Source organism: Rana temporaria, chromosome 1 (genome assembly GCF_905171775.1).
Source record: "Rana temporaria chromosome 1, aRanTem1.1, whole genome shotgun sequence".
Lineage (NCBI taxonomy): Eukaryota > Metazoa > Chordata > Amphibia > Anura > Ranidae > Rana > Rana temporaria.
Window position 1 is genome coordinate 575,264,433 of NC_053489.1, and position 11,552 is coordinate 575,275,984.

The 11,552-nt window shown below is 43.3% G+C and overlaps 1 protein-coding gene across 9 annotated transcripts in view; it reads right to left on the minus strand.

Moving 5' to 3' along the window:
* Window positions 1-2,803: 2,803 nt before the first annotated feature.
* Window positions 2,804-11,552, minus strand: part of EXOC1 (exocyst complex component 1) — a 113,019-nt gene continuing 104,270 nt past the window's right edge. For all 9 annotated transcript variants that reach the window (XM_040334747.1, XM_040334746.1, XM_040334738.1 and 6 more), the window contains 2 exons: window positions 10,891-11,085; window positions 2,804-3,428 (listed from right to left, as the gene is read on the minus strand). In XM_040334747.1, the coding sequence (XP_040190681.1) occupies window positions 3,276-3,428; window positions 10,891-11,085 (348 nt within the window). In that variant the 3' untranslated portion in view covers window positions 2,804-3,275. The remainder of the gene's footprint in view (window positions 3,429-10,890; window positions 11,086-11,552) is intronic.

Sequence of the window (11,552 nt, forward strand, 5' to 3'; positions counted from 1 at the left end):
TGATGGCGGCTTTTCTAGCTGCTAGCAACAATCACTGTGCTCTCCTGATGGATATGGCTTGCTCCACCGGGAGAACACAATGGCCCCATGGGAGGGATTCCCTCCATTAATACTGCCTGTGTTGATGGGGGAATTGAGCAATTTTCTTTCCTGCAACTCGTAGTTGCAGAAAAAAAAAATGCTTAATCTTACCTTTTAGATGTTTTTAGGGCTCTACCAACCAGCATCTGGTTGGAGGTGAATCACCTGGCCTTCAGAAAAAAATCTCAAAACCCATCTTTTCTGAGGGCAAAAGTACAGTAGGGAAAGGATACTAAGCGCCCAGAGGCGATTCAGTTTGCATGTGTTGCGCTATATAAGTTTCTCACTCACTCAGGTGTCATGGCTGACTAAAAGATTTTTTTTTTTTTTGAACAATGCCAGAGTTAGTCTGTCCCACATCTGTCCTCATTAACATAAAATTGCAAGAAGCCTAGCTACCAAATCTTTAACCCTCCGTTAGGACAAACCGCATTCAGATCTAGTTACAATTGAGAAAGGCTCCACTGCCGGTTTCCCTTAGCTGGAATGGCGGTGCCGGCACCCGATCCGATGGATGGATTGGATCGACCTTGGAGGGGCAGACATCGCGGGTTCCCTGGACAGGTAAGTGTTCTTATTAAAAGTCAGCAGCTACAGTGTTTGTAGTTGCTGACTTTAAAAAAAAAATATTTGCAGCTGGAACACCGCTTTAAGTTATGCTATGTGAATGGAGACATGTAACAAATATAAAAGTGGGTACTGTGCCAATTTGGCTACAAAAGGGGAGATTTACTAAACTGGTATACAGAATCTGGTGCAGCTGTACATAGGAAAAAAATCAGGTAACTTCAGCTTGTTCAATTAAAATGCAAGTTCAACTTTACAGAAATCTGTAAGGTGACCTTACACTGGACCCCCTTCCTCATTCCCTACAGTCCTACTGTACTGTAGTCCCGCGATCCTGCTCTGGCACCAGATCCTGCATACCAGTTTTAGGTCGCTTTACGTATTAATTAATAAAAAATAAAATCAATGAACTCAGCTTAAAATATCAAAAAAGTGACGGTCTGAAAATTATATATGCATCATTCTCCCACAATCCCCCTGCACAGAAAATTAAAAAAAGCTATGCAGACTATTTCATTGCACAAATCTAACTAGCTTGTTGTTACTATGCTCCATGTTGGTTGAATGAGCAGCCAGGTGACACAAGAAGATGCAGTAGTGAGCAGTGGTGTCACCATCCTGGATAGGATGTGTGTATCCATGTATTTAGATATTTAGCAGATTTTCATCTTAATTCGATATGGCATTTGCCAACCAATGGCCATCTACTTAAAGAGTTGTAAAGGAATTTTTTTTTTGCCCACAATTAATGTCTGCAAGGTAGACAGACAGAATAGTGTAATGATTCTGTTAAAAAAATAGTAAATACCTATTAAATTCCTTCATCTATATCACCTCCGGTGTTCTAGTTTCTGTTCTCTCATTCACTTCCTGGTTTGTGGCGCTCGTTCATGTAAGAACTACATTTCCCAGTATGAATTGAGGCACGCCCAGTAATTCACACCTCCTTGAAGTCTCTAACACGTAGAGAGCGTCCTGCCACACAGATGTAGTTCCCAGGAGGGGGTGAGCACGTTACTGACCACTGCAGTAAAGCCTCCCGTCACGGTGGTCAGTAAAATCAGACAAGCAGGAAGTGAACAGAACAGAGAAGAAATAGAGCAACTTCTGAGCGAAAACGAACAATGAGGAAGTGAAAAGAGGAATGTCTGCAGGTAAAGGATGCTTATTATGAAAAAAAATTCCTTTACAACCCCTTTAACATCATAAAACCAACCACTTTACTGCTTCATGTGTCAATGGTTTGAAAATCCCTCCATCTCTTCAGATCTTGGTACGAGTTTATAATGCATACTGAGAAGCAGACAATTAGACATGCAGTCTAAGATTATAGGGCCAGATTCACGTAGAGCGGGCGCAATTTTACGTAACCGGTTTACGTTACACCGCCGCAATTTTTCCGATTTAGTGCCCGATCCACAAAGCACTTACCTGGAAATTTGCGGCGGTGTATCGTAAACAGGTCCGGCTCAAGGCGGCCCAATTCAAATGGGGCGGGTACCATTTAAATTAGGCGCGCTCCCGCGCCGGACGTACTGCGCATGCTCCCGTCGCAAATTTCCTGACGTGCTTTGCGCGAAATTACGACGCGCCAACGTTTTGTGAATCGCGGCGTGAAAAAAAAGAGTTACGCCGGGAAAATTAAAAAATTTAAAAATAATTCAAAAGCGACGCGGGAAAGACGGGCATACTTTAACATGGTGGAGTACTTTTACACCATGTTAAAGGTGCACTATCTTTGCGACGGAAATCTAACACTCGCGATGACGTAACAACGGGAAAAAGCTTTGTGGATCGCCGTAACTCCTAATTTGCATACCCGACGCTGGTTTACGACGCAAACTCCCCCCAGCGGCGGCCGCGGTACTGCATCCTAAGATCCGACAGTGTAAGTCCATTACACCTGTCGGATCTTAGGGATATCTATGCGTAACTGATTCTATGAATCAGTCGCATAGTTAGAAACAGAAATACGACGGCGTATCAGGAGATACGCCGTCGTATCTCTTTTGTGAATCTGGCCCATAGATCCAACATATTCACGTACAGCTGTCGCTTTGTGTTATATGGTGCAAGTCTTTTTAGACAAAGGTATTTTTCCCTGGCCTCCTACTATTCAAGTAGAAATTGAAATAAATGGTTATCTTCTCTGTGGTTCAGCTCTTCCAAAGACTTTATCAAAGCATGGAAATGATAAAAATGTGTGTACAATACTTGTTCGGTTAACAGAATGTATGGATCACTGATATTGCCACTTTATTTTAGATGCGAATATTGCAGTAATGTTTTTTCAAGTTGACATGTTTACTTAGCGTATATATTTCATGATTCATGAAAGACTTATGATACACTGAACAGCGCTGCCATTTGTCTACTAAGCCCAGTGTCATTTGTCTGTCTGACAATTGCAATATTACAGTTCTCTAAACAATTACCTGGACCCCACCTACATTACAGTGTTTAGCATTAAATAATGGCGGTTGGCTTAAATGTACTTAGTTCATACTACACTCATGATGGTCAAGATTCTTCCTTGACCAGTCCAAAGACAATTCCACCACTCATATCCTTGTATATAAATGACACCTAAAGTGCTAGTTCCCTGATCTTTATTACATGTAGACTTGCTAATGAGATTGTGCGATACTGGAGAAATATTCCAAGATGTCCTGGATGGTGAATTCCATGGTAATACCAACTCCAGTGTAACATTTCTCAATCAAACCTTCAAAGTGCTTGTACTGACGGATGAACTCATCCTGCATTGTGTGCCAGACCACCTAGGGAGGAAGAGAAAACATGACACATGCCTGGAATTAGGAATGCACTATGTAGGAAGAGAAAACATGACACATGCCTGGAATTAGGAATGCACTATGGAGGCAAAATTACAAAAAAAGGGCCAGATTCACAGACGAGATACGACGTCGTATCTCTCAGACTATCTATGCGACTGATTCATAGAATCAGTTACGCATAGATAGCCCTTAGATCCAACAGGTGTAATTGTTTTACACTGTCGGATCTTAGAATGCAATACCGCGGCCGCCGCTGGGTGGAGTTTGCATCGTATTCCAGCGTCGGGTATGCAAATGAGGTTTTACGGCGATCCACGACGGTTTTTCGCGTTCGGTACGTCGTCGCTAGTCTAGTTTCCCGTCGCAATTTTAGTCGTCGTTTTACCTGCCCTAACTTTACACAGCCCACGTATGTGCTGTATAAAGTATGGCCGTCGTTCCTGCGTCGAAATGTAAAAAAATTTTTTTCTTGTGTAAGACGTTCGGGAATACGAAAGTACGCTACGCACGTCGCCGTTCAAAAAAATGACGTCACTCCGCGCAAAGCACGGCGGGAATTTCAAAACGGAGCATGCGCAGTAGGTCCGGCGCGCCTAATTTAAATGGCACACGCCCCTTTGAATTACGCGGGCTTACGCCGGAGGCCGCCGGCGTAAGTTTTCATGCACGTGCTTGGTGAATCAGGCACTTGCGATGAAAACTTGCGGCGGTGCAACGTATCTACGATACGTTACGCCGCCGCAGTTCTATGTGAATCTGGCCCAAAGAAACTATAGAACAGCAAATGGTATGAACTTGGCCTACACAGATGGGCCATTTCTTAGCTCCAATGTCTGAATTGTTACTGCAATTAGAGGATGACCATGAACAGTAATAATCTTTAACCACTTCCTGCCCGCAATACATCATATGACATTGTTGACTTTTAGGGGGGATATCTGAATGATGCCTGCAGCTACAGGCATCATTCAGATATCATTTTCTTCCGGCGATTCTGTGCATAAGAACAATCATAGCGGCAGTTCCGCCACTTGATTGTTCTTACAGGCGGGGACGTTCCCCCCCCTCCATCCGATGCTTCTCCGGGCTCTTCCGTGCCATCGGGAACCCGGTGAGAGAATCGGTCCCTGCCGGACGACGTTTATAGAGATTACCAGTCATCTCTATGACCGTCGGAGGCCCGGGCGTGACGTTATGTCACGTCCAGAGCGCGGATGTAAACAAAGCTGCGATCGCGGCTGTCAGCATGAGATCAGTGAATTTTTTTTTTCGATCTCGTGCTTTCCAGCCTGGAGGAGAGATGTACGGTCTTATTGACCCCGCATCTCTCCATAAAGAGGACCTGTCACGATAGATTCCTATTACAAGGGATGTTTACATTCCTTGTAAAAGGAATAAAAGTGATCAAAAAATAAAATTAAAATGTAGAAGAAAGTGTAAAACGAAAAATAAAAAGTAAAAAAATAATAATAAAAAACATTTTTTTAAAACGCTCCTGTCCCCGGTAGCTCGCGCTCAGAAACGAACACACACGTTTCACCCAAAGCGTCGCCTATAGAGATTCTCAAGTACCAAAGTTTGGCACCATTCCATGAGTCTGAGCGATTTTAATGCCCGACATGTTGGGTATTTAAACCGGCGTAACATCATCTTTCACATTATACACAAAAAAAAAAAAAAATGGGCCAACTTTACTGTTTTGTTATTTTTTCATTTATGAAACCCCCCCTTTTTTTATATAAAAAAAAGGCGTTTGAAAAATGATTGCGCAAATACCATGCAAGATAAAAAATTGCAATGAATGAATGAATGAATGAAAAACTTATAAAGCGCGGCGCATGCGAACTGAATCGCTTCTGGGCGCTAGTTGTTCGTGTCTCATGACATCAAAAGAGCAGAGTTTTGATTCGTCTTCTGAAAGTCAGGTGGTTTTCCTCCAACCGAATGCTGGTTGGTAAAGCGTTCCATAGTCTAGGACCCTGAAAAGCAAACCTTCTTTCTCCTTTGGACTTGTATTTGGTTTTTGGTACCCTGACCAGATTTTGGTCGGTGGATCGCAGAACGCGATTCGAATTGTGAGGTTCTATCTTGTCGCAAAGATATTGCGGAGCCTTCCCATGGATGCACTTATGTGTCAGGCAGAGTGCTTTAAATGCAATTCTGTCTTTTACTGGCAGCCAGTGAAGGGTTCTCAACGAAGGTGAGATTGATTCCCATTTTTTTTTCCCAGTCACCAGTCTGGCGGCCGTATTCTGAACGACTTGCAGACGGGAGATTTGGTACTTTGGGAGTCCGAGGTACAGGGCGTTAGCATAGTCCAGTCTGGAATTCACGATTGTTCCCACCACGACTGCTACGTCTTCTTTGGGGATAAATGGAATAAGTCTGCGTAGTAGGCGCAACAGATGGTGCGCTCCGCTGACTACTGACCCTATTTGTGCGTCCATTGTCATGAAGGTGTCGAAGATGACCCTGAGACTTTTGACTTTGGAGCTAGGGGTGATGATTTGGCCCAGAATGGGCGGGGGTGTCCAGGTTGTTGCCAGTTGACTCTTTCGGCTGGCGTGAAACATAAGGAGTTCTGTTTTTGAACTGTTGAGTTTAAGATAACTCTTAGTCATCCAGTTTTCTATCAAAGAGAGACATTTCTCTAAACTGAGATGATGATCCTTTTTGTTGCAGATGCGAAAATACAGTTGCGTATCGTCTGCATAAGAGTGATAGAGTAGTTCTTGGCTACTGATAATATCAAAGAGAGGGCGAAGATAGATGTTGAAAAGCACCGGTGACAGGGGGGATCCTTGGGGGACTCCACATGACACCGTGCGCTTTTCCGACGTGAAACAACCCAATTTAACTGTTTGTGATCGTTTTTCAAGAAAGGAAGAAAACCATGGTAAATCACCTTCTGCGACTTCTGCTACCTTGGCTAGTCGCATCAGTAACAGTTTGTGGTCTACCGTGTCAAAGGCTGCGCTTAGGTCCAGCAGAACCAGGAGACAAGATTCTCCTTCGTCTGCGGCCTCGAGGGCATCGTCCCATATTTTGAGTAAGGCCGTTTCTGTCCCGTGTCCGGGACGGAAGCCTGATTGTAATGGATCCAGTAGATTGTGGGTATCTAGATGCTGTTGCAGCTGTTGTACCACTACTTTCTCCATTATCTTGGAGAGAACATTTAGGCCTGTTATGGGACAGCGGTGAGTTGGGTCCTTGGGATCCAGGTTAGGTTTTTTCAAGATGGGCTGGATTGTGCCCTCTTTCAACAGGGATGGCACTGTGCCTTCCTTAAATGACTGGTTTATAAGCTGTGTGATGGGTGGTGCCAGGATGTCGGCACATTCCTTCAGCAGTTTGGTGGGGATGATATCATTGGGCGATGTGCTGTTCCGCAAAGCACCAATGATATTTTTTGTGGTATCGATGGAGATCGGTTCCAGAGTGAACTTTGTTGATTGTAGAGCGTTTGTGGGTGTTTTGTGGTTGATTGACGGTGGGGTTGAGGGGGGTATTGTTTTGCATGATGCTTTCCCGGATTCTTTCAATTTTGTTGATGAAGAAATCCGATAGTTCATTGCAGAACTCTTGGGTGTCTGAGTTGGGGACTTCAAGACATCCTGGGTTCATGGTCTGGGTGACCATCTTGAAGAGTTCGCGGGGGCGGTTTAGGGCGCTGTTAATCGCCATAGAAAAATGATGTTTCTTGGCTTTGAAGATTTCTTTATGATATCGTGTTGTTATTGCCTTGTAGATGATGAGGTTATCCTCTGCAGGACTTCTTTTCCAGGCGGCTTCTGCCCTTCTGCGCTCTTGCTTCAGAAGCGACAGCTGGTTGTTGAACCAGCCGGACTTTCTTTTTCGGATGCAGGCTTTGCGTTTCGGTGCTACTAAATCGGCTGACTGTAGCAGGGCTGCGTTTATGGCATCCAGTGTATCTGCGGCTGTTTGATGTGGATGGATTGTTTTGATTCTGTTTCCCAAGGTAGATTTGAAGAGTTCCGAATGGAGCTTCTTCTGAGATCTAGCCCAGTGTATTGTCACCGGCTTGGGTGCTTTTATCACTGGGGGAATTTGGGAGATTATGAAATTAATTGCATGGTGGTCTGTCCATGGCAATGGTTCATTTTCTAAAATGCTTATTTTCAGATTTTGGCTGAAAATTAGGTCGAGTGTGTGACCTGAAGCATGTGTTGGCCCGCATATAAGTTGCTGTAGCCCTAATCCCTCCAGGTGATCAATGCAGGCGTCCGCAATGGGATCCTGTGCGGAGTTGGCCCACAGATTAAAGTCCCCGAGCAGCAAAAGGTGTTTGCTGTTAAGGGTATAAGTGGATATAAACTCCGTTAATGATGGCAAAAACTGCGATTTTGGCCCAGGTGGCCTATAGCAGAGGAGAATGTGAACAGTCTCCTGGGGGGAAGTTTGAAGTTGAAGAGTAAGGGTTTCCATGAATGGAAGAGGATTTTGAAGGGCTGGCTTAGTGATTGTAATGCGATTCTTGTGGATCACCGCCAGGCCTCCTCCTCTTTGCCCTATTCTGTTTTCCGTTATAATGCGATAGTTTTCTGGCACCAATTCTCCGAGAATGGTGTTGCAGTCGTCTGAGAGCCAGCTTTCTGTAATAAAGAGGCAGTCTAGATCGTTTTGTAGTAAGAAATCGTGGATTTCTAATCGGTGTTTTACTGCCGATCTTGTGTTGATCAAAGCACATGATATATGTGCTCGAGCTGGGTTAAATAGTTAAAATTTTTGATGGTCGATCGTCGATCGAATCTCAAAAGTTGCTCTATTTTTAAGGCCTTTTTGGTGACGGCTGGTAATGCTGTTGCGAATTGTCTCAGACCCCGAATAGAGTGCGCAGAGTATCGCAGATTAGCCATTGTCGCCAGTCACATTGTCATCAGTCTTTCCTAATTGCGGCGGCCGCGAATGAGGCCTGGTCTGGCGCGGATGCGGGAAGAGCCGCGAGACGCCGGACGTGATGGGTGGAAGACTGTCCAAGTGAGCCGTCACTCGTTGAGTCTTCTCACCCCGATTGGTCCAGAGGAAGGCGAAAAACCCCAGGCGTGCTGTGCCAATCTGCAGCGATCGGGGGAAAAAATTCCTTCCTGACCCCTTAACGGCGATCGGTGCAACCCTGGATCAATTGGCTAGGGGGGTGTGGTGGACCCTGCCTGGCTGCACTATCCCTGGGGAGAGCCGACTCGTTTGAGAGCGTCCTGCTCTCACTATCCCTGGGGTGAGCAGACTAAGATGAGAGCGTCTGCTGCACCGCTGAATCTATATAGCAAGAGTTCCAACTTTATTAGCTGCAAGCTTGTTCTGGATCAGTGATTGAAAAAAATAATGAAGACTCCTGTCTTACCTCCTGTTTCAAACTCCTGGTTTTTAACTCGCACTTTTGATCAAAGAATGCACTTCTGATCAGAGAGTCCACATGTGAAGCCACCATCAACTGGGAGCCAGCTCCTCTGGGAGCTTGTACAGCCACTTTATACTCACCTATGAAGACCTGTGAACAAACACACACCTGTGAACAATTAAACCCTCCCCTTAATTAGCAGAAAGGAAAAAGAAAAAAAAAGCTGTTTAAAAAGTGTCAGAGAAAAAGAGGGGAAAAAAATCTGCAAGCAGAAGCAAATGATAGCCAAATCCTGGTTTTTAACTCGCACTTTTGATCAAAGAATGCACTTCTGATCAGAGAGTCCACATGTGAAGCCACCATCAACTGGGAGCCAATAATGACCGCCATTATCAAAATCCCCTGCAAGCAGCAGTATAACCCAGTTGTACAAGATGTACATCGGCCCCATTTGCCTTAATGGATGATTAAGAAATGTTTGCTTTTGAGTTCATATTCGCTTTAAGAGAAGACTCTCTTCTGCAAACAATTAGTACAACACCATTGTCACAGATTGGGTGAATGCCAAAACTCTGAATTACTTTATACACATTTGACACAAATACAAGAAAGGCAAGTGTCATCCAGAGCATCCGATGTGTTCACTGGAACCTAACATTGGGTTATTGGTTTGTGTGTATTTAAAAATATTTTTTTATGTTTTTATTTCCCTCTCTTTTTAACCACTTCCATACTGGGCCTATTCTGACACTTCTCTCCTACATGTAAAACTCTTTTTAGCAAACACCCTAGGGAATAAAATGACGGTCATTGCAACTTTTTATCTTGCACGGTATTTGCGCAATAATTTTTCAAACACCTTGAAAAAAAAAAAAAAAAAAAAAAAAAAAAAAACGGTTTCATGAATTAAAAAAATAACAAAAAAACAGTAAAGTTAGCCCAATTTTTTTGTATAATGTGAAAGATGATGTTACGCTGAGTAAATAGATATCCAACATGTCACGCTTTAAAATTGCAAACAATCATGGAATGGCGCCAAACTTCAGTACTTAAAGCGGAGGTTCACCCTAAAAAACAACTATGTACCATCCAAACCAGCATACTAGCGTCAGCTACAGTATGCCTTTTTTTTTTTGCGCTGTACTTACTGTTTAAATTCGTCACTTTCGTTTCAGACTCGTTCCTATGAAGAGGGGAACATGATTGACGTCCGGCTATGGCGCGTCACGCGTTCAGAAAATAGCCGGAGTAGGACCTGGCTCTTCACGGCACTATACGGCGCCTGCGCACAGACTAGGAGCTGACTGCGCAGGCCCTGTATATATCCGAGTCCTATTTTGGCTATTTTCGGAACGCGTGACGCGTCATAGCCGGACGTCAATCATGTTCCCCTCTTCATAGGAACGCCTATTTCCCCGCCGGAGTCTGAAACGAAAGTGGACGATTAAACGGTAAGTACAGCGCAAAAAAAAAAAAAAAAAAAAGGCATACTGTAGCTGTCGCTTGTATGCTGGTTTGGATGGTAGATAAAGAAAAAAATGTTTTAGGGTGAACCGACGCTTTAAAAATCTCCATAGGCGACGCTTTAATTTTTTTTCTTTTATAGGTTACCAGTTTAGAGAACGCACGCGCCAATACCTCACATGTGTGGTTTGAACAGTATTTACATATGTGGGCGGGACTTACGTGTGTGTTCGCTTCTGGGCGCAAGCTACTGGGGACAGGGGTGTTTTACTTTTTTTTTTTTTATTATTATTTTATTTTTACACTTTTTTTGATCACTTTTATTCCTATTACAAGGAATGTAAACATCCCTTGTAATAGGAATCTATTGCGACGGGTCCTCTTTATGGAGAGATGCATTTCTCCTCCAGGCTGGAAAGCACAATAAAATGATCCGGCTGGAAATAATGATATCTGAATGATTCCTGTAGCTGCAGGCATCATTCAGATATCCCCGATGAAAGTCCAGGACGTCATATGACGTCCTTGGGCTGGAAGTGGTTAAACATCTTTTTATGAGGAAAGCTGGATCAGGAAAACTCTCTTTCAAAAAGAGTATGTTTTGGCGGGAAAAAAGGTTACCTGTAACAAGTTCTCTTCCTCACACAAATGCTTGTCCATCTTCTTGTAGAGATTGTCCAGTCCTTTCTTCACCTCCTTACCAGGATAATCCTTTATGACTTTACGCAGTTCTTGCTTGCTAAAAGCCAGCTGGTAGCTTACTTCGTCATAGCCAATTCCTTGTGCCACGCGAGCTTTTACCCCTTCAAAGAATATCTGATATGATATAAACAAATATAGGTATTAAAATGAGAGAATTCAAATTATCAAAACATAAGAAAATAAGCAAACAGAAAAAAGCTATTTTGTTACGCTGCACCCCAACATTTGCTTTGCTGCAGCATTTTGCAAATGTATGAAAGTTGCATCTAAAAAGGCAGACTAGAAGAAAAGCAAAAAAAAACAAAAAAAAAACGTAATTTGTTTATTCATCATGAAAACATACGTCCATTGATCCTGTGTATAAAGCCCATCGCAGCCATTAAGGCAACAAATACATGCTTCCCTCCAAAATTATCAAGCGCATGCATGCTTCAGCTTGTATAGAAGCACTGTGTACAAATGCAAAGCTTTTCAAGGTTTTCGTCAAGTTTTTGTGCAACAGTCAGTATTCCCATTAAGTTAACATTCCTATGCTAGAATTTTTTTTTTTTTTAAAGGCTTAAAAAATAAAAACTGAACAA